At 60.2% G+C, this 21,808-nt stretch overlaps 2 protein-coding genes and 1 long non-coding RNA gene across 10 annotated transcripts in view; 1 reads left to right on the top strand and 2 right to left on the bottom strand.

The window, feature by feature from the left end:
* The window catches only part of ATP2A1 (ATPase sarcoplasmic/endoplasmic reticulum Ca2+ transporting 1), a 15,440-nt gene extending 5,789 nt beyond the window's left edge, over positions 1–9,651 (bottom strand). For all 3 annotated transcript variants that reach the window (XM_025853997.2, XM_025853994.2, XM_025853998.2), the window contains exons 1-11: positions 9,025–9,651; positions 8,667–8,684; positions 8,171–8,253; positions 6,637–6,741; positions 5,835–5,973; positions 3,811–3,891; positions 2,846–2,931; positions 2,394–2,691; positions 2,081–2,247; positions 464–552; positions 81–183 (exon numbers count right to left, since the gene is read on the bottom strand). In XM_025853997.2, coding sequence (XP_025709782.1) covers positions 81–183; positions 464–552; positions 2,081–2,247; positions 2,394–2,691; positions 2,846–2,931; positions 3,811–3,891; positions 5,835–5,973; positions 6,637–6,741; positions 8,171–8,253; positions 8,667–8,684; positions 9,025–9,142 — 1,287 coding nt within the window. In that variant the 5' untranslated portion in view covers positions 9,143–9,651. The remainder of the gene's footprint in view (positions 1–80; positions 184–463; positions 553–2,080; positions 2,248–2,393; positions 2,692–2,845; positions 2,932–3,810; positions 3,892–5,834; positions 5,974–6,636; positions 6,742–8,170; positions 8,254–8,666; positions 8,685–9,024) is intronic.
* LOC112810252 (uncharacterized) lies at positions 7,887–13,311 on the top strand. 2 transcript variants are annotated; one of them, XR_003204790.2, is made up of 3 exons: positions 7,887–8,212; positions 8,679–8,765; positions 12,979–13,311. It is a non-coding gene; the product is annotated as an uncharacterized lncRNA (long non-coding RNA). The 2 variants fall into 2 exon arrangements; XR_012376838.1 differs by having other exon boundaries at positions 8,676–8,765.
* SH2B1 (SH2B adaptor protein 1) lies at positions 13,285–21,808 on the bottom strand. 5 transcript variants are annotated; one of them, XM_073888134.1, is made up of 10 exons: positions 21,581–21,808; positions 18,341–19,371; positions 17,932–18,033; positions 17,595–17,686; positions 17,304–17,479; positions 15,581–15,793; positions 15,174–15,385; positions 14,781–15,008; positions 14,270–14,369; positions 13,944–14,083 (listed from the first exon to the last, which is right to left on the bottom strand). In XM_073888134.1, coding segments are annotated over exons 2-10 (2,067 nt in total). In that variant the 5' UTR covers positions 19,283–19,371; positions 21,581–21,808; the 3' UTR covers positions 13,944–14,081. The 5 variants fall into 5 exon arrangements, with proteins under 5 accessions (XP_073744237.1, XP_073744236.1, XP_073744235.1 ...); XM_025853999.2 differs by lacking the exon at positions 21,581–21,808 and adding an exon at positions 21,397–21,529; XM_073888133.1 differs by lacking the exon at positions 21,581–21,808 and adding an exon at positions 19,746–21,490.

Here is a 21,808-nt window from a genome sequence, read left to right as displayed (position 1 = left end):
CCACGTGGCCTGGTGCAGAGGCCTGGCCTCAGCCAGCTGGAAGGGGACGGAGGGGCTGCGTCAGGGAGCGGAGAGGTTACCTCATTGAAGTCCAAGGAAGAGTCATTGCAGAGGGCACAGATGGTGGCCAGCTCCACCAGCCCATCGTACTGCCCTGAGCGGACTGGCTTATCGTTCTTCAAGCTGGCAGCGGGGCGGGGAGGAAGGAAGGCAAAGAGACAGGTAGAGGGGAAGGAGAAGAGGGACCGAGGCGCAGAGAGAACATGGGGAAAGTGGCGAGGGACCGTTGGGGGCGTGGTCACCCATGTGGAGGCCACTCGGGGCGGGAGAGAGAACAAGGTCGGGAAGGAAGAGGAGAGAGAAAGGAAGATAAAACTAGAGGGAGGCCCCCCGGGGAGAGAAGTGGGGAGGGCTGTCTGCGGGGGGCCATGGGGAGCTGAGGGGAGGACTTCCGGGGACTTACACCTCTCCCTCTGGAGCGTAAGTGGAACCAGTGATGGAGAATTCGTTCAGGACACAGATGTTTCCGTCCACCTTGTCGATGATAAACATCTGCAGGGAGAGGGGCATGGGCACAGGTGTCTAGTTGTCACCATCCCCGAAGGCGGTCGGCACCGAGGGGAGGCTGCTGCCCCATCCCTCTCCCGGCCACCCCTGCAGACTAAGTGAGCCTCCCCGCCACTCCCTTGCCATCATCCTCCATGTCTGGTGCTCGTGGCCTCCAAACAAAAGGCCCTAGTTTCTGCAGGCCACACTGGAGGCTCCTTTGGACGAGTCAACAAAAGGAGGCGTGCGCAACAAGGGACACGAGAGCCTGTGGCCCCGCTGTCGCTCCAGCCGCTCGCGGCCAGATCTTGCCGTTTTGCAGGAAGAGCCTGCAAAATTCAGGGTTTTCTTCTGTGAAATCTTTTGACTTTCAAATGGGGGCAATCAATTCACTTTTAGGAAACGGCCCGAGCCTGTGGTCTGGCTTTGAAGCCTGGGCTTTTGAAGGTCCTGGAGAAGAGCCGCCCGCCCTGAACTTCGGCCCGCGGCGGGAGGGATGGGGCTTCAGACGGGCTCGAAGAGACAAAGGTTCTGCGGTCAAGTAAGTGTGCAAAACGCTGGGTGAAATGAAGTGGAATGCCCCCTCTCTTGACGATCGGCCTTCTCTGAGGCTTTCAAGTGCGAGTGAGCACGGGGGTCTCCCCAAGGAGCGCACAGTACAGCCCTTCTCGCCCTGGTTTGACCGCACAGCCCTCGAGTCTCAGAACGACAATGTATGCTTCGTGGACATGCTCTCTCACAGAACCCTGTTTAGGGCAGGGGCTCTTTGCCCGGGGTCCCTGAATGATCCCCCCGCCCACACACACACACCTCTTGACCCCCTGCCAAGAGGTGTGGGAACTTTTTGGATGGCAGGGAAAAAAAATGACACCTATTTTCTCTCTGACATTGAGCATTTCCTCCCAATCACGGATGCGAGCCTCGGACCACATGGATATCAGCAGCACCTGTGACTGCCAGGGACCGGCCCAAAGCTCCTTTCCTAACACATCGCACTGTTGCAGAGCCCTCAAAAAAGCTCACTGCTTGAGCACTGCTGGACCTGCTACGGAATGCGTTCGTCCCAAAGTGGAGGTGCGACCGCGGCACAAACGTGTTTTTAAGATATTTTGATAACTGTATTTCAATCGCAGGTTTCCTCTGTAACCCAGTGCATTTTTTAAACGAGAGTCCTGTGTATTTTATTTTATACATTTGGACGATCATCCCGAGAGGAGGTCCAGACTGCCGAAGAGTCTGGGGCGCAGAAGAGGTTAAGAGCCCTGGTTTAGGAAATGCTGTTCCAGATCAGTGGGGCCGGGCCACCCAGGCCCTGCCACAGAAGACCAGTCTGGGGGGCTGGGGGACAGAGGAGTCCCCCCCCGTTCATCCTTTTCACAGCTGGTAGGGTGGCAATCTACGCCTGCCCTCCGCGCATCTCCTTCCCCGGCCAGAAGGAGAAGCTGCTAGGGATGAAGGGCTGACCCCATCTTTGGAGGGCTCATGTCACCCCAAAGGCCGTCTTGGGAGTGGGAGTCGCCCACCCTTCCCTGACCTTGCACACAGACATCTGGTTGGTGGTGAGGGTGCCCGTCTTGTCAGAACAGATGACAGAGGTGCAGCCCAGAGTCTCTACGGAGGGCAAGCTCCTCACGATGGCATTTTTCTTTGCCATCCGCCGGGTGCCCAGGGCCAGGCAGGTGGTGATGACTGCGGGAAGGCCTGTGGGGAGGAAGGGGAGGGCGTGAGGGACAGCCCCCTGGGAGGTCGGGTCCCGATCCCTGGAGCCGGTAAATGTTACCCTACTTGGAAAGGGGGCCTCTGCGGATTCGATTAGCCCATGGCAGGAAAAAGGGAGCTCGCCATACCTTCTGGGATTGCGGCCACAGCCAGGGCCACGGCGATCTTAAAGTAGTAGATGGCCCCCCGGAACCAGGAGCCCCCATGGACAGGATCGTTGAAGTGGCCGATGTTGATGAGCCACACGGCCACGCAGATGAGGGAGATGACCTTGGAGAGCTGCTCCCCAAACTCATCCAGCTTCTGCTGCAGGGGCGTTTTGTCCTGTTCTGTGGCGGCCATTTGGTCACGGATCTTCCCAATCTCGGTGCTCACACCAGTGGTGGCCACGATGCCCACGGCCTTGCCAGCGGCAATGTTGGTACCCTGAAGGGCGGACAGGAGGTGAGGAGTCGGGCGAGAGGCGACCCTCCCACTGCACCCGCCCAATGGCGGGCCTCATCTCTCCTCATGCCGCCAGGTCTCTCCCCTGCCGGGGCCTCTGGCTCCAGCGCATGACAGCTGGCCCCGCATGGCTCACCGAGAAGAGCATGTTCTTCTTATCCTGGTTGACAGCTCGGGGGTCAGGAACAGGGTCTGTGTGCTTGATGACAGATACGGACTCGCCTGTGGAGAAGGAGCCAAGAGGTTTTCAGATGACATCATGTCCTCCCATGCTTCCCAGCCCTGACTCTGGCCCTGCTTGGCAGGACAGGGCCTGGTGGGGACCAAGCAACAGTTCTGGAGGAAGGCTGAACTCTGGCAAAAGCATGTGGGAAATCCATCACACTTGGAGTAAAAAGACCTTGACCGGAGCCCCAGCTTGACCACTTACAAGCTGCATAACTGGGGATCACTTAACCTCTGTTCTCTATAAAATGGGGACGATAAATATATAGACTTCAGAACCAGGTCTTGGCGAAAGTCAAAGAAGCTTTTTTATGGGACGGGGCACGGTCAATGACAGAGCACGTTCCTGGGAAGGAGACGCCGCCCCCCCCTCACTCCATTGGGCAGGGGCTCAGGCAGCCACCTCAGGCCAGCCCAGCCTTGCCTCCTTGCCCTGACCACAGGGAAGGCTCGCTGGCTCTTCACCCTCTCTCTCCCAGTGGAGAAACAGAAGCAGCTGTGGTTTTAAGTGCGTTTGGACCCCCCCCATCTTGTCCTGGAATCTATGGCTCCTCATTTGGGGCTGGGGGCGGGGGTGGTGCTTTTGAGGCAACAAGGCAGCTCTCTGGACGTCTGAATGTCCATGAGGAAGGATGGGGTCGATGACCGTCTGGAGAATGGGCACAAACGTCCTGCCCTCTCCCATGACCCCTTGTGTTTCAGGCTCGCGATGGTGAACAAAGCTGAGCCATGCTGACGTCACTGGCGTGCTAGGGAGCCAGGAGGGGGCTGGCTGCTCTGTTTCACCCACCTGCAGTTTCATCCCTGTGTGTCCACTCAGCTCCCCACCTCATCCCCACGCCCCCTTGAAGCGTCCTCCCAGCCGGCCCACCGGACCTGTCAGGATGGACTGGTCAACCCGGAGTGTGGTAGATTTGATGGTCAGGATGCGGATGTCCGCGGGGACTTTGTCCCCCACTGTGTGGAGAGAGTAGATGAGAGTGAAGTCAGTTGAGAAAGGAGCTTTCTTCCTTCCCAAGGAAAGCCCAATCTTTGTCTGACTACCTCACCTCGTCCTTCAGGTCGCCGGGGCTGGGTGCCCACCCTGGGCTTGAGTCGGGCCCTTGGCGTGGGCTCCTGTAGCCCCAGCAAGCATCCCCCTCTCAACACTCATTCCAACTGCTCCCTTGTTTCTTTTCTCCCCTCCGTGGGCTGTGAGCCCGTGAGAGGGCCCGGCGCATGGCCTGGCACATAGCATGTGCTCAATAAACATCTATGCTGAGTGGCTGAAGGGAAAATTAGGAATGATCCAGTTGTGTAATGAGACAGCAAAACAGAGAGGGACACAAGAGCGAGAAAGGTGGGGAGAGAAGGGCAAGAAAAAAACGAAAAGAAACAGGGTGAATTTGAGAGATGCGCCTCAGAGGGGACAGGAGGTCGTGGAATCACAGGGGGGGCATGAGGGACCAGGAAGAACCAGGAGAAAATACGAGAATTGAGAAAATCTGTGTCGAGCAGGACAAAAGGTGGAGCCAAAGGAAGGGTGAGAAGAGCAGGAGCTACAGGAGAGGGAGGAGCCTCAGGGGCGGATGGGAGCGGTCCCACAGGGCCTGGTGGAGAGCGCCCAGCAGAAACCTGCCAGGCCCTGGTCTGCATACCTGAGGGAAGGCAGGAAGCCCCGGTGGGTGAGGTGAGTGAGCCGGGGAGATGGGCAGGAGAGACGGAATGGCGGGCAGGAGGGAGCCCAGCAAGAGTGGGGGGGGGGGCAGGCCACAGCAGTTGCACGGGAGGGGGTCACCCCAGGAAACCACCTTGCAGGTAGGCTGACAAGGCAGATGATGCCCCCCCTGGACTTCAGGGCCTTTGAGGAGGCTAATCGCCTCCCAGGGCCTCTGCCTCATCCCGCCTAGTCCCACTGATGGTACTGGGGACGGGGTTCGTTGGGCCGCTTCCTTTCCCTGTTTCTGAGGTTCCTCCTCCTAGGCCAGAGGAAGCTGACGGAGGAGGGAGGAGGTCGGCCACGGAGTTGGGCGGGACACCCTGTCACCCAAGCCCAAGCGATATTTATAGACACTCATGGCCCTGTGACTCCAAACTGTCACCAGGGCAGGACGGCCCTGTGATGGTGCCCCGGGGTCTTCAGCCTGCCCTCCCTCCCTCTCCCTAGGCCTCGCATGGTGGCAACTGGGGAGTCTAGTGGAGGCAAGCAGGCCTAGATACTTTCCCCTCTGCCAGGGGCCTAGAGATGTGGGAAGGCCTGTGCAGGGCAAATATAAAAACCGCTGAAGGGGGCAGAATCCCAGTAATCTTAGCCACCCGGCCCCCACCCCTCCCTGGTCAGGCATTAAGTGTCCCTCACCGGAGAGGCGGGGCCCTTCCTTGAGCTCCCCTCCTCCCAGGTCCCGTGCTCCCTGCTGGGGCCTGAGTTTCCCTTACATGGTTGGGGGCTTGAGCCTTTGGCCCCCCTCCTCCCTTCTACCCTCACTCCTTCCCCTTCAAGAAGCCTCAAGGGCACCGAGAGGTCAAGATTTAAAGCTGACCAAGCTTGGGGGTGGGTGGAAGGAGAGAGAAGCCAGGCCTCGGGAGGGGGGTGGAGACAGGACCATTGGCAGGGACTGGGTTCCACCTGTTGCTTGCAAGTGCAGGGGAAGAGGAGGGGGAGCAGGGGGTCCGCCTGAAGCATCAGGGACAGGACTGGCTGTTCCTGCTGAGACTCTGACAGGGAGGGGTGCTATGGCCATAGTGCCCTCGGATGACCTCCTGAGGAGTCTGAGAAGGAGAAGCGAAGACTCCGCCGTCCCGGCTACCTCCCGGACATCAGAATCGGCCCACCCCCCTGCCCCGCCCGCCCTCACCATACGCATCCTCTCGGCCTCGAAGTCAAGGCCTCCCTTCCTGGACTACTCACTCCCATCACTCACCGGCCACCTCCACGATGTCCCCGGGGACAATGTCCCGAGCCTTGATCCTTTGCACTGACTTGCGGTCAGCCCGGTAGACTTTCCCCATCTCGGGTTCATACTCCTTCAGAGCCTCGATGGCGTTCTCTGCATTACGCTCCTGGAGGGACAGGGTGGAGGAGACGAGGGTCATCAGAGGGAGGAAGGTTGTGGAATGGGAGGGCACTGGCCAGGCAGGATTAGGAGGGGCAGGGGCCAGAGTCCTGGGGGAAACAGGGACATGACAGAGGAAGAGGCAGGTCACGCAGTCCTGGCGCCTGGCATCGGGGAGTAGACAAACCCTGCATGAGGGTAGGTGTGTGTGTTGAGGTAAGGAGGTTCAGGGGAGAGAAGAAAAGAGAATCAGAGAAAATCAGCAAGCAAGGGACAGGAAAAGTAGAAGGTAGTAAGGGAAGAGAAGGAAAATCAAGCTAGCATTTATTGACCTGCTACTATATGCCAGGCACAGGGCTGGGCACTCCACAAGCATCATCCTATTCCAACTCAGCACAACTCCGGGGCAGGATTATTAGCCCTATTTTATGAGTGAGGACACTAAGGCTGAGAGAGGTGAAGGAACTTGCCTGGGTTATGGAGCCAGCTAGTGACAGTGGGAACGCCGGTCTCCCGTCTCTTTCCTGCACTCCATCCCCTTTCCAAACTGGGCATTGGGAACGGAGAACACTTCCCAGAGGAAGTGACGGAGGAGGAGGAGACTGGGAAGGGAGGCTGGCTCTGTGTTTAGTGTCAGGATGTGAAGGAGTGAGGAGGGGTCACAGCTAACCTGCCAAACCCCCACGATGGCGTTGGCAATGAGGATCAGGAGGATGACAAAGGGTTCCACAAAGGCTGTGATGGTCTCTTCGCCTTCCTCAAACCAGGCCAGCACCTGGGGAGCGGGGAGGGGGGGAAGACTAATGGTAATAAAGCCCCTCCAACACATAAAGAAGGGCAACTGGGGCACAAACGTGCACAGGAGCAAACGGGGCTGGGCATCACAGGGATACGGCAGCCCCTCATCGGTCTGAGGCCCTACACACTCCAAAGTGCAGACTCACACAAGCGCTGCCGCCGCTCTCATGCAGTGGGAACCGGCAGGTGTACACATGCACAACTCGGGGTTTAGCTGGGAGTGCTTTGGGTTTTCCCCGGCCAGGTTGTTGGACTGCAAACAAAGCTCACAGGACACCCGGGCCAACGACGTCCTGCAGCCACAACCATCCCACGGGAGCCAAAACTCCATAGGGAAAACCCTGTGGTCCTTGGAGACGCCGGGGGGGGGGGGGGGCCCAGCCCTCTCCAACAGCCCAAGGCAGGGAAGCTCCAATTTCATGAGGGAGCAGGAGGGGGGATAGTGTTACGGGGCCTCCTGTACACACCCCACCCCAGCTGTTGCCACTGCCAGGCAACAGCCACAGGCAAATGTCAAGGAGCAAATCTGAGAAGGGAGAAGGGAGAAGGGAGAAGGGAGAAGGGAGAAGGGAGGCCCTGCCAGCTAGTACTCAGGGGCCCACAGGGCCTCCATGAAGGAGACCCGGGGACAGGGAGACTTCTTTGCCCCCAGTCTTGTCTTCCGGCAGGACTAAGATGTTAAGGAAGAAACTCCAGGAGGCAGGCAGGCTGCTGGGGTGGTGGGTGCTGGGGTGGGGTGGGGGGAGCTCCCAGGCCAGAGAGGTGGCGGCCCTGCAGCTGCGAGGGGCCCCCCGGGGAGGGCGGGCAAGGTCAGGCCGGGCGGGTGAGGAGGGGTTCCCAGGAGTTCCAGCCCTGATGGGCGGCCGGCAGCGGAGCCCGGGGACAGGTGAGGGGTCTGGCTGGGCCTTCGGGCGCACTCGCACTCGGAGGCACCCTCACACCAGCCGCTCTTTCCCGCCTCTGGGAGGAAGTCTTTGCCGCGACCAATCGGCGCCAAGAGGGCGGGGCGGGGGCGCCAGGAGGCTCGGGGATTGGTGGAGCGGCTGCGCGCCCCGGGGCATGCCGGGAGTGGTGGTGGCCGGAGCGCAGGCGAGTCTGAGCCTGAGCCGGGGAGCCCGGCGCTTGGCGGGGTAACCCGAGCCCTCGAAGCCCTTGAAGCTGCGGGGGTGGCTTAGCTTCAGTGTTTTGGCTGAGAACACCCTTAAAGCTTAAAATAAAACCTGCCTGTGGGGTGTGGAGGAGGACCGAGGCGTACGCGCATCAGCGCCCCCCGCCCCCCCTCAGTCTGGAAGAGGATGCTGAGGGCTTGGACCAGAGGAGCTGAGGAGGCGGAGCCCCCCGCCCGTAGATGCTCCAGACCCCCGACCCACACCCCAGCCGGCCCCCGGATGCCTGCCCACACTTACGAAGGAAATGCAGGCGGCCAGGAGAAGGATCCGCACCAGGAGGTCTTCAAACTGCTCTACCACCAACTCCCACAGGGACTTCCCTGGGGGCAGAGGCAGGGGAGGGGGCCCCTACGGGTTAAGGTCTGGCGGATGAATGGCTGGGACTCTTAAGTGCAGGCTGGGATCTAGGGCCTGAGAGTGGCCTGACTTCCAGCCTGAGCAGGAAGGTTCTGGGGTGATGAGCAGGCCTCTTGGTACTGAGAGGGGACTGAGGGAGCTCACTAGGAGTCCAGAAACAGGCTCCTCAAAGTGGTAGTGGGCAGTTAGTTGCTCAAGGGCTGGAGGCCTCATGGAGAAAGTGCTTGGAAAGTCCTGTCCCCAGCCAGACTCTAACCTCTGGGGAAGGTATTTGCCTCAGGAGTCAGTAGGGAGAAGGTGGGGAGAAGGGAGTGGGGCACGGTTGGCGGGGAGGGGGGGGGGTCATTAAGAGAGCTTAGGGATTCCAGTAACTTACCTTCTTCAGCAGGGAGCTCTACCCAGGGAAGAAAGAAGAAAAGGACATATTCATTTGGGGTTCAGTCTAATGCCTCCCACACCCAGGATTCTGGCTAAGGTAAGAGAATCAGGCCACTGAAGGGGCATCTGAGGTTCACCAAGGTCATCCCATAAACCTCCCAAAACTCTGAGTCTCAGGGACCTTGTCTTGTCAGTATCCTCTTACCCCCTGCAGTCACTGGACCATGGCCCAGCTCGTCCCCAAGGTACTCTGGAGGGAGAGACTCCAGTGTGTGTAAGTGTGTGAGTGTGTGTACGTGTTTGTGTTGTGGGGGAGCAAGAGGGCGTTACTGGCCTCTCCTCCAAGAGACACTTACCATTGGGGCCATATTTCTCCAGATGCCGCTTCACTTGGTCCGGGCTAAGGCCTGCAGTCTCGCTCACCCCAAAATAGGCCAAACATTCTTCTGTGGTCTTGGAGTGTGCAGCCTCCATTGTGCTCCCTTCCTGGGGGCCAGGGGGTGGTGCGCTCCTTCTGGGGGGGTTCTCACGCTTCGGGGGCCTTCCTCAGTGTACACCTGCCTGTTTGTCTGGGGTTCTTGCTTTTCTCTCCTGCCCCCCCCCCACGTTTTTCTTCCTTCCACGAAACTCTGACCCCCGTCCCACTTGCAGCAGCCGGCCACCCCCCCCAACCCCCAGCTGGTCCTTATGAGGGAGTAGGGGGGGCCAGGCTCCCCCCCCCCAGATCAGGGATTGGCTGGCTGAGGCTCTGGCAGGAGGGGTCAGAAGAAAGATATTTCTGCTGACAGAGGGGGAACAGTGGGGCTGCAGCCTGAGATGTCACTCATAAGGGAAGCTAAGGTGGCCCCAGCCCCAGGGAAGCGGGGGCAGGGAGAGACTTCACTGTCTGTGTTTTGCTGACCCCTCCCTCAGTTGTACCGAATTTCCCGTTCCAAAGTCATCCCCTGCAGTTCTTCACCCTCCTACTCCCTGGCCTCCACCTTTCTCTTTCCCCTACTCCCTCCCACCCCACCCACTCTCAACCTGTTTCTATTGCCAGCCTCCTTCCTCACCCGGTTGCTGAAAGGGCAGCAGATACTCCAACCTTCAGGGGACGGAAGAGGGGGACAACATCCTTTGGGGGCCAGAGGAAATGGCTCTAGAGGGACAAGGGGAAGTAGGGAGGGGAGAGGGTCAAGGGGGCAGGGCAGAAGACGGTAACCCTACCCTCGGGAGGGGTTGCTGCAGCCATCAACAAGGGATTTAGTGTCCAAGCCCTGGTGAGCAAAGCCAGGACTGCCTGTCTCTCCCCCAAACTACCCCCCCCATCGCTCTAACTCGGCCTTCGGGGCCCCCTCCATCCCTGGCAGGGAATCCCCCCCCCAAGAAAATGGGATACCCAGGCAGCCAGGTAATCCAAGAGGCTACAGAATGTGCTGATGGCAGAGGGGGAAAGATCAATGTTTCAGGATGGGGGCAGGAGTCACCCCAAGTCCTGGAATGAGGGCCTCATCCCCCACTGTGTTAACTCAAGGGGTTCACATGGCAGACCCCAGATGGTGTGTAGTCCACACCCCGCCCTGGCCCTGAAGTATCTCCTCCAGGGGAGAGAGGATCAGAGGCTGCGTGCTCAGGTGCTGGGCATACCCCACGGGAAGAGGCGTAAGGGAAGAAGGGGTGTCAAGGAAAGGGGGCTGGGAAACTGGATAGAGCAGAGGCTCCGGGCCAAAGGAGTGGGGAGGGGGCAGATTGATGGGGACGGGTCTAGGGGAAATAAGGACAGAACAGAGCTGGGGAAAGAGAGACAGTGCTGCCAGGGTCAGAGGGAAGTCTGGGGAGCAGTGGGGAAAAGGGACAGCAGGGAACTGGCATGCGGCAGCCAGGTGGGTGGGGGCCCAGGACTGGGTGCAAAGCCACAAGTTGTTGCTGAGCGGCTGGCCCTGGTGTCAGCTTCCTCGTCGAAGCAGCTGCTCTGAGCCCCCCACCCCCACCCCTGCTCCTGGATGGGGGCGTCCTTTGGTTACTATTAGGGCAGCTGCTGGAGGAGCAGACCCAGGGTAGCCTGGGCTGTGGGCAGGGGAGGAAAAGGGGCAGCGAGAGGAGAGAGTTTCAGTGAGAGTTAACAGTGGAAGATCAGGGAGGGGAAGAAAGAGCCTCAAGTGCTTCCTGTGTCCAGGCCTTCAGCTTCCTGAGCTGGACAGTCAGAGGAGTGTGGGCCACTGAAGGGGTTCTCCAGGCACTCAAGTTCCTGAGCAGATGATGGCAGAGGAGACGGCAGGAGAAGGAAAGGGAAGCCTCACTTTGGGGAACAGGCAGGCCAGCAGGGGTGGATGGCACTTAAGGAATTAGCCCCCATATTTATCCCTTCCTCTGCCTGGACTTGGGGGGAGGGAGGGGAGCCTCCTGGGTGAGTTGAGGACTTGGTGCTCCTTCCCTCCTCCTTTTCATGGTTCCCACAAACCCCTCCCTTGAGCTGTGACCTGAGGAGGGGGGCTCAGACAATGGGGTCACATCCACAGGCACCTCCATCTGGCCCAGCACCCACCTTCTTAGGCCAGAGTCAGGCTCAGCATCTGCCAGGCCTTTTGGTGCTCTCTGGCTTCTCCCTGCCACCACCTGGAGGAGTGACCGGGGCGCTGTCTGAAAGGAACAGGAATGCCCAAACATGGAGAAAGGGGAGAAGACTGGAGGGATTGAGGCTTCAGGGGAGCTGAGAGCAGGAGGCTGAGGACAGGAGGCAGGCTTTACAGCACGCTGCCGCCAGCGGGGCCCTTTAAGGTGACCCCTCCCACCTCCCCCAACTTCCCAGAGGGGAAGCTGAAGCCAGAGAGGGACAGCCACCCAACTGGAGCTGCAGAAGGCGGAGCTGCAGAAGGCGGGGCATCAGGGGGGAGGACGGGGAGGCTGGGGCTGGGGTTTTGGACGGGGATGGAAGAAGGCGCTGGTTCTTGGATCCCTCCCCAGGGGGTCTCCAAGGTGTTCCTCCCCTCCTAGGAGGGCTGCAGCTGGGAATGGGAGAAGCCTGGTTCTGAAGGACAGGGACATAGAGCCTGGCCAGTCCCTGACAGGTCCCGAACTTCAGCTCAACCATCCTTAAAGGGAGGCTTAGAGGGAAACAGTCTCTTAGGCTCCTCCAGCCAAGGCATGCACATCTTGGGGTGGAGGTGGGGGGATGCTCCTTGGCCCCTTCCACCACCCCTCTTCAGGAGGCAAGTCCCTGAGGCTGGCAGGGTTTCGGGGGAAGGGGAGCCTTGCAGCACCAGCTGCTGCTAGATTAGGAGGGGATCAGGTCCTGCTTACCCTGGGGCGTCAGAGCCTTCACTCACCACCTCCTTTTCCAGAACACAGCGTCCAGCTCCCCAAACCATCCCCTCCTTTGCAAGGCCAGTTCTATCCCCAGTCTCCTGAGGTCAAGGTTTGGGGGAGCCCCAGGGATTATACAAAACTGGGAGAGCCAGCAGGCTTCCCCCGGCTAGCCCCCAGCCTGGGTGGCCTGTGAGTCCAGCTGTCTCCTGTCCATCTCACAACAGGACGCAAGGCCCAGAATAGCAAGGTCATAAGTATGGCTAGGGCCTCCTGGAGGTGGGGAAAGTGGCTGAGGGGTGCGAGAATATAGGCCCCATGCTGCCTGGGAAGGAAGGAGAGGGGCAGCACTGGGTGGTGAGGAAGGGAGCAGGCCAAGCAAAACAGGTGGGATTTTTCAGAACCTGGCCCCTCCTTGTGGGCACCCACCACTTGCAGAGCTGAGAAACCCAAGGGTGCCCTCCACTGGAGGGCACGGCTGCAGTTCAGTTCAGAGAGCAGAGCCTGGGCTGGATGGGGTGCTGCAAGGGGGTGGGGGATGTTGCAAGCTCATCCCCATGGGGCTGAGGTCACGTGACCTCAGTGGGCCAGTGGGGATGGAGCAGATGTGGAAGGTGGAAGGTGGAAGGCAGAGCACGGGAGGCTGGATCTTCGGATTTTCAGGAGAAGCCGGTAATCTGAAGTTCTGTGGGAAATCCTAATGGAAACGCTATCCAGGCCAAGCAGATCGTGTCCGCAGCACCAACCCAGATAAAACTTCCCACTTGACAGATGAGGACACTGAGGCCTAGAGAGGCTAACACCTTGCCCAGGCCAAACAGCAAAGGAGAGGAAAAGCCAGGAATGAAAGCCAGTGTTCTTCTGTATCTACCCTCCAGCTTCCCAGCTTGGCCCCGGGAAGGGGGGCAAGCCAGGCTGCCCTCGGGCCCCTCTGCAGCCAGGCTCTGTGGCTGCCACATTACATCTCTCCCAACACAGCCACCGTGCCCCAGCCCCGGCCCAGCGGTCTCTGCCTGCTTTCTCCCTAGGGTGGGAAGCCTTCACTCAAGGATTCGGAGCAGGAAGGGTCCTCAGAGGTTGCCGATCCTGCTGCTCACTGTCCTGTCCCATTAAGAGAACTCGGCTGGGGACCCTGGGAAGCACTGTTTGGCTCAGCCAATGGCACAGCCCACAGGGGAGCGATGGGCCCGAAAGCACGGGGCTGGAGGGCAGGGGCACTTGACCTGACCCAGCCTTCCGGCCTCTCAGCTCCGGAGTGGGCACCACTGAGTGGGCTGCCTTCCTGACCCGCCTGTCCCAGCCCCCACTGCAAACACTGGCCACAGCCATCGTGATGGAACTGAAATAAACCCTTTTATTTATTTATGCTTCTCCATTTTGTTTAAAACAACAACAACAACAACCTTAATATAACTGACAGCCCTTCCCCCTCACCCCTCCCCGGGCTGGGGGGCGGTTAATGTGGAAATGGCCCCCAGGGGTGGGGCTGACCATAACAGCCCCTCAGGGAGGTAATGGAGCCCAAATCCCCTGCCCAGGGGATGGGGCACCTGTAGTGTATGAACTGGGGAGTTAACAGGGTTCTTGAGCCTCTTCTTGTACCAACACAGATGCCCTTGGCCGTCAAGGGTCAGGAAGCACGTGGGGCGGGGATTCCTACCGCTCCTCTCCGTCCCTGCCCAGCCCCAATCTCACCAACTAAGGGCTGGGGAGCAAGAAGAGTGGAGAAAGCGCGGGGTAGGGTGTCTCACACGAAAGAGTACTGGTTATTAATGGCTCTGGGATGGCCCCCTTCTTCTCCATCGCCCCCTAGTGGTAACTGCTGGAGCTGCACCATCGCGGTGGCCCCCGCAGCCCCACCGGCCCCACCAGATCCGGCGCCTCCCTGGGCCTCCGCGCCTGGGGCTACCGCCTCTTCCAATTCAACCATGGGGACCAGCTCAACCATGGGGACAAGCTCTTCCTGGACCCCTCCAAAGCCCGCTTTCTCTTTCTCTTGCCTCTCTTTGGCTGCTGTGGCTGCTGCTGCCGCCACTTCTGGCGCCCCCGTCGCCTCTTCTGCCCCAGGATGTGGGGGATCTGTCCATGAAGGGGGCTCAGGGGGCTGGGGTGGGTCATGGGAGGTGTTCGGTTCTGGATAGGAATGGTAAGAAGACAGACTGTGGAGGGAGGCCAGCTCTGGCGGGGCCCTCCCCTGCACTCGTCCCCCCAGGAGCCATGTGCTATCTCCCCCACACCCCATCTCCTGAGCAACCCCCCCCCCCGCCCCGGCCATGGAAGATGGATCATGGGCGGCGGTGAGAGGGGGACCACACTTACACACAGTCACTCGCTCCGAAGGGCATGAGGGTGGAGGAGGCATCGGGGTAGCATCGATCTCCCTCGCACACCCCTGCATGGCTCCCGGCCTGCTCCCGGCCTGGGGGGGGGGAGGGGCAACGTGGGGACAGATGGGACGTCGGGGTGGGGAAAAGGAGAGATCAGACAGGGACATCAGACGTCAAGGGAGGAGGGGGGTGGGGGATCAGACCAAGCATCCCCAAGAAGAACAGGCCCAAGGCAAGACCGACAAGAGGCAAAGACAAGGCCGAGGAGGATGGATCCAGGAGACACACAGGTGATGGAACACGGGGGTCTGATGGAATGGGAATGCACCAACCCGACTTCCGCTTCCTCCCGGCTCCGACACGGAGCCCGCTGCCTCCCTACGTCCTCAGTGTCCTGCTCCCCCTTCCAAAGCCCCACACCCAAGGACCTTCGCTACCCTACTCTCCCTCACGAAGCTGCTCCTCCTCACAGCCCCCCCGCCCCGTCTTTCTGGCACACACACCTCCTCACTTCTTGGGTGCACGGGCACCTCCTCCCCTGCAGACCTGCTCTGCTCACCCTGCTGTCGCTGGGAGGACACGACATAGCTGACAAGAACAACGTCACTGGAGCCTCCAGACTCCAGAGGGATGGGGTGCACCCGGAAATGCTCGAGCATATCGAAAATGGACTGGAACCACAAGTGCTGGACCCGGCACTGACCCTCCTCGTTCAGCGACAGGCGCAGGTGCTGAGGGCAGGGCAGGCAAGGTGAGGCAGGAGCCCACGCCCCTGCCCGCTCCAGAAGCCTCCTCCCCAGCTCCCCTGGATGGCCCCGTTCCCCGCCCCAACCGCCCCCCCCCGCCCCCGGCCCCAGCAAGCTCCCCACAGGGAACACAGCCTTTTCCTCCCTCACCTTGGCCTTGCCCTGGAAGTTGAAAGTGAGCACGTATTCACCCCGCCTCGTCTCACTCTGCCGTACCAGGAAAACACCGTGGGAGCCGGTGCCTCCGGCTAGCACTAGCTGCGCAGCCTTGAGTCGAGAGAGCATCCCGTGGAACCAAGGGTACCCTGAGAGGGGCTGGTCCCCTTCACCTCCCTCTGACTCCCCCTGGAACAGGAATGATCCTTCAGGAAGGAGAGAGGGAGGGAAACCGGGGTGTCAGGGAAGCCTCCCCCATCCTGGGAGAAGAGAAGCCTTGCTTTCCCTCCACCTGCCGCTCCCCGCCCCCACCCGCCACCCCCGTCCGATCCCTCAGGATCCCGAGACAAGAGTTTCGGGAAGGTGGGCAACCAGGCCCGGAGGCAGACACACGCTCTCACCTCTGGTACCTGTGGCCGCTTCTGGAGTGTCCAGGGGTGGGTAGGGGGCTGCGAGTGGATGAACTGTGCCCGCTGGGGGCCCCTCTTCGATGGGGATGCGGGGGGGCAACTCTGGGGGAAGCAGTTCCATTGAGTCAAAATGGGAAGCAGCAATGGAGGCGGAACTGGGGGAGATGGACGCCGAGGGGCGGTCTGAAAGGCCCCCATAGGCCCCTGGAAAAAAAGGGAGGAGGGTGGAGTTGAGAACTGGAGAAACTACCCTGTGTGTGCTGGCGGTCATTGGGCTGAGGTGCCCGCCCCTTCCTCGGGCACTGGCCCGTCAGTCTGACCAACTCCTGAGGCTCCAGGCACTGCTAAGGGGCCGCAGCATTACTGCAAGGACGTCCTAGGATCCAAACCTGCCCGTTTTTCCTGAATCAACAGCTGAAATGACAGCGACTGTTACAGGAGAGAATCCCTCAAGTATTCTCGCATTAAAAAGCATCCTTTTTTGGCCTACAGGACCAAGTCCCCAACTCTCAGAGGCATCAAAGATCCTCCTTCCATTAATTGGCCCAACCCAACCACCCTTTCATGTTAGTTTGCATTCCCGGAGCCTCTGCGGGAGCCTGATCATCCTGTCTCATTCTCCCAAAGCTCTAGGGCTCTCCCTACCCTCGCGGCTGTGCTCTGGCCATCTGCTTCCTTCCTCCAAGCCCTGTTCTTTACTCTCACCTCCCCTGTGTGGTATGCTGTCTATTCCACCTTCCCCGATTCTCTGCCTCCTCTGAGCTCCCAAGGCGCTTCCCGCTTGTGCTGCTCAGAGGACACTAAGCCCAGGCTCTCCACTTCGGAGTCCTGCTTTCCAGAGGGAGTGATAGCTTGTCAACTGAGCTAGACTGGGAGCCCAAAGAGAGGACAGGAAGCGCATCTCAGGCATCTCCAGGTTTCCCATCCTGCCCCAGAGCCTAGCACACGGTCAGGTATGTACTCAGACAGGCCCAAGCCTACGGGAATGCTGTAGCTGTGTGTGGGGTCCGGAGAGCAGGGGGGCAGGGGGCAGACTGGCACAGCCCCAGTCTTTGTCAGGGCCTCTCAGGTGCCCTCCAAAAAGCCATTTCCCCCTCCCTGGTCTTAGCTGCCTGAGGGGAATGGAAATGAGGGGACTTGTGAGGTCCATCCCAGCTCCAAGATTCTTCAGTCCATTTGTTTACTCAGTGAGCACAGCCAGGGTGCCTGGCACCACGAAACCTAAACCAGAACGGAGGAGCAGGACAAAGGGGAGAGTGGCATCTGGAAAGGTGAGCTGGGCCAGCTGGACGCACGTCTCTGGGCGTGTATGGCTGGGCCTGTGTATGTCAGGCCAAGAAATAGAGTCCAGATCTGATAGCAACGACATACGTACAGAGATGCAGAGTAAGAGCAAAACAAATATGTGAACGAAGTGCTCCAGAAGCTTGGGGAAGAGAGCTGTTGTCTCCAGCCAGAGCGGAGGTCTGCATGAGGCTTATGGAAAAGGAGGAAAGGCCAGGCACAGAAGGCTGGAAGGGAGCTGGCATGGGGCTCATGCAAAGCGGGGATGGGGATGGTTCTGAGTGGCCGTCTGTGGCGTGGCACGTCCTGGGACAAGTGAGACATTTGGTGGGAAGGGGTGGGCAGCTGAGGGGCAGGAATGGGGTGCACGGTCGAGTTGGGAGAGAGGGGCCCAGGCCTGGTCCGCAGCCCTCTGAAGTTCCGCCCTTACCCTGTGACAGGCGGTCGTTGCTCTCGCTGGCTCCCAGCAGCAGATCCTGGCTGGGCAGACTCTCTGAATGATTGAGGCAGGGCAGCTCCAGACTGTCTGTGTTCTCCCTTGTAAGGAATGAGGTCCCAGGGGCCAGGGGGAGGGTCATGGGGCGGGGACTGGTGGCAGGGCAGGGTCTGCGGAGACAGAGACAGGGGACACGGTGCTGTGAGGAAACCCAGCGGGTGAAAGGCCCCAGGCTGCTCCCCCGCCCCACCTGGGTCCCTCGGTGACAGCAGGCAGGCTCCTCACCCCGGGCTCAGGCACTCTTGGATGTCAGACACCCAGGCCTTCACATGCAGAGCATCGGCTGTCTCCAGGATGTACTCCGAGGGGCCTTCCACCTACGGGGACAAGAGGAGGCCCACAGGCCACTTCCAGGTCCGGGGGCCATAAGCCAACCCTAAGGAGAACGAGAACATCCTCCCTCTCTTCCCTCCTCCCGGGGAAGCTACAGCCCCAAGGGACACGCTCTCCAGGCCCTGGACACACAGGCACCTCTTTCCACGAAGGCCCTGGCTTCAACCTGCTCCGCAAGCTTGCTCCCCAGCACAAGCGCTCCACGAGGGCGGAAGCCCAGAGCTCCTACCTTAACCACAAACGTGTTCTCCCGGTCAGGCATCTCCAGGGCTGTGGTTGTCCGCACGTCCGTGATGGTAGAGCAGGGAATGCTGAGGCGAGGCCGAGACGCCTGGGCAGGGAAAGAGAACAAGTTCCAAACTGTTGGTGTGCGGGGACCACCTCTCACTTCCCTCCAGAGATCTGTCATCTTTCCTTCTCTGTTCTAAGGGAGTTAGACAAAGGGTCCTAGCACTACTTTTCCAGTCCTGCCCACAGCTACTACCCCAGCGTCAAGAGCTAGCTTTAAAAACCAAAGTGAGCAGTAAAACAAAACTAAACCGAACCAAACCCAAGCGAGCAAAGCTAAGCACCTGGGCTGTTCCACTCTGGTGGCTCAATGGTCTGCTCCCAGTCACCCGCCCTCCTTGGGGCCTCACCTTGGGCGGTACAAAGAACTCCAGACGACTTCCTCCTCCGCCTTCTCCTTCGCTTCGGAGCAGCAAGCGACACTTCTGCCACTGAGGCTGCCCTCCTCCCCCTGAGGTAGGCCCAGCTGCCCCTCCTCCTCCCCGGCCCACTCCAGCTGGGTCAGGGGCTGCCTCTTCAGCCCCCATGAAACTCAGCAGCTCTTCCCTCTGCACCATCCCTGCTCCATCCTTCAAGGCCCCCCCTCCCCGACTGAGTCTCAGCCTCTCAAATCGGTGAGTCCATCGGTCCCCAGGGGATGTTCCATCACTAACCGGTCCCCTGCCAATGGTCCCGGCCCCACCAGAGGAGTTGGAGTTGCTGTTTCCACCCAGGACTGGGGGGCCTGATGAGGTCTCGAGGGGCCCGGCCGGGGAGGGAGGGTCAACCGTCCCCCGCCACTGCAAGATGCCACGGACTGAACCGCGGACAGAGCGACCCACTGAGCGGAGGGAGAAGCGTTTCTTTAGCTTCGGCTTCGAGGAGGTCGTAGAAGAGGAAGAGACTGAGGAAGGGAGGGGGCCGGCCAGGTCCTCAGATGATCGAGAAGGGCCCAGCACAGCCAGGGGCCCGCCCACCCTGCAGCTCTCAAGGGACAGGTCATGTGGCTGGATCTCCGCAGCAGGACTCAGGGGAGCCAGGATGGGTGGCGAGAGGGAGCCGGAGGCCCGGGCCACCTCAGCTTCAAAGTGCTGCAGGAAGAGTTCAGCAAAACGGCGGGAGAAGGCAGCCTCAGCCCCGGGCCCTGCGTACTGGGGGTGGGAGGCCAGGTAGAGGCGAAAACGGCGGGCAAAATCCAGGGCAGCAGCCCGGGCATGGGACTCGCAGAACTCCCGCCAACTAGGAGGAGGGGGTGGTGGCAAAGGCGGAGGAGAGGGGGAGGCCCCATCCTCCGGGGAAGGGGCACCATTCATGACGGTCCCCAGGAGGCGGAGAGGGGGAGCCTGTGGGGAGGGGCAGCAAAGAGGGAAGCGGCCAGAAGACACGGGGTGAGCGGCAGCAGCTGCAGAAGGAAGAGAGGCACATACACCGAGTCACTGCTGAGGGGGGACTGGGGGCCGAGCCCCGCCCCCAGCCGGACTCCCCACTCTGGTCAGGACTCCTTGGAGAGCCATGGGGAACACCACACCGACCCCCCCCCTTCCCAGATCCTCACACCGCACACGCACACGCCGCAGTCAGCTGGCTCCCCGGGGTCCAGCCCCGCACCTTCCCTGCTGTCTTCCCAACCCCACTCCCCCTGGCTCGGGTTCCAGGAGTGACAGACGGCCGTGGAGCACCTTCCTCTAAAAAGGAATCTTTATCACTCACGCCACCTCCCTTCTCTAAAACAGGTCCTTCAAGATTTATCACATGCTTCCCATGTGCTGTTCTTACCTTTCCCTGCAACAGGCTTTAATAACCTTGACAACAGATGAGGAACCCGAAGCTCACAAAAGTTTCAGAACTCCAAGCCTACGGTTTTGCCCACTGCATAGTGCTCGTCCCCAGGGACTGACTGCCCCGGCCTCAGGCACGGCCCCTCACGGCCCCTCACTGCCCCAGCTCTCAGGGGAGCTAGGTCTGTAGCACTTACAGACCCTGTCTCAGGGGATCCTGAGGTCCAGCTCTGAGGAGGGAGGCTGCTCAGGAAGGAGGATGGATGGATGATGGATTGAAACCGCACTTGTCCTGAAGGCGGACCCCAGGGCCCAGCACCCCGGCACGGTGTGACCGAGGCTCGGAACGGTCACAGCCCGCTTCTTTGGTGCCTTCAGCCTGGGGCCCAGAGGCAGCAGCACCAGGCGGGGAAAGACTGTGGGTTGGGTCAGAGCAAGTCTCTGTTGGCCACAAAGTAAATAAAACATAACAGGGAGCTGGGGCCCTAGGCTTTTTCACTTCCTCTTCTTTCACTGGGGAGTGTGCCCTAAAGGCTGGTTAGCCTGGTGGTTAAGGCTATGGGATCCGGAGTCGGACTCGGGATGAAATCCCAGCTCTGCCACCTACTAGCTGGGTGATCTGGAACAAATTATATGTCCTCTCTGAAATGCAGATTTATAGCTATAAGGCAGAGCTAATGATCCCTAACCCATAGAATCGTTGGGAGAATTAAATGGAACATGTCAGGGCTCGACACAAAGTAAGCACACAATAAACCGCCGCCATGACTATCTTTATGGGTTCCAATTCTTCTAAAAGAGAAATGAAAAAACAAGAGGGCTCCCAAGATCTTACAACTAGCAAGTGGCAGGGCTGGGCATGGCATTTATAACCCATGGCTCTTTGTTAGTGTTCCTCCCCCATATTATGCTGGAAGATGACCGGCACCAGGACTGGGGGGGGGGGGTGTGTGTGTGGGAAGCTCAAGAAAGTCTCCCCAAACCTCAGACTCCTGCTCAGACCGACAATCAGCGACCCCTCCCCTTCCTCCTTGGCCTAGACCCTACACATTCAGATGACTCCAACCGCAGGGACAATTCCAAACCAATGAGAAGAAGCCAAGAGATGCAAGAGTCATGGAGCACAGGGGAACCGAGCCAAGAAGTGCAGACACAGCAGGGAGACCAATCTCCAGGCAGAGGCCACCTCAGCTCACACAGGCCCACCCAACCCTCTGCACCACAGGCAGACCCAGCCCCCTTCAGGCCCGCTGACCCTGCGGCTCCTGAGCTGGTGACTCAGTTTCTCTTCTGCCAAGCAGGACTCAGACACATTTTCCCGGTGCACCTGCCTCTTGGCTCAGTTCTGAAATTTCCCGAAGCGCGGGTGGTGGAGGGTGCAGGCTCCGCTCCCGGCTCGGACCCTCTGGGCCCGGTGGTCAGTGCACTCCGACCCGCTCCTACTCCCTGGACACCCTCGACCCACCCATTCCCCGGGGCCGCAGCCGCCTCGGGACCAGCCCGGTCCGCAGCACTCTGCGGAGCCGAGCACCGCCCCCGCCTCTGGCCCCCCTACGCCCGCCCCCACCCAGGGCTCCTCTCAGGCGCCGGGGCCGGGTCGCGGAGAGGGAAGAGGTACTTGAAGAGGGGGGTTCCGGTTCCGGTCCCACCTGCATCTCGGTCCCCGCGGTTTGCTCCGGCGGCGGCGGCAGCTCCCGCTCCCTGCCCCTCCCCCCGCACTCCGCGACTAGCTCCCCGGCCGCCTCTGCGCAGGCGCCGGGACCCCCTTTCCCGTCACCGAAGGAAGCGACCATAGAGAAGAGCGGCGAAAGGGAAGGGCACCTAAACACTTACTTCCGCCATCCTCCTATTCCGCGCAAACCCTTCGAGGCCTGAGAGGTGGGGATTCTCTGGAGGTTCAGGGGCTTCTCCGGTTGCACCTAGAAGGGACCGCAAAAGCCACTGTGGGAAGGGGTTCCCACCAGGTGCCCTCCCGGAGGAAACTCGGCACAAAGGAGAGGTGTCAGCCGTAGAGAAGCCAGCTTAGGGCATAGAGTTCCGAGGCCCTGCTGTAGGCTAGAG

The sequence above is a fragment of the Callorhinus ursinus genome, unplaced genomic scaffold (assembly GCF_003265705.2).
Source record: "Callorhinus ursinus isolate GAN/ISIS: 27379988/994484 unplaced genomic scaffold, GSC_fseal_2.0 scaffold87, whole genome shotgun sequence".
Classification (NCBI taxonomy): Eukaryota; Metazoa; Chordata; class Mammalia; order Carnivora; family Otariidae; genus Callorhinus; species Callorhinus ursinus.
The sequence above is the reverse complement of the archived record's forward strand: the minus strand, read 5'-3'. Positions and strand labels throughout refer to the sequence as shown.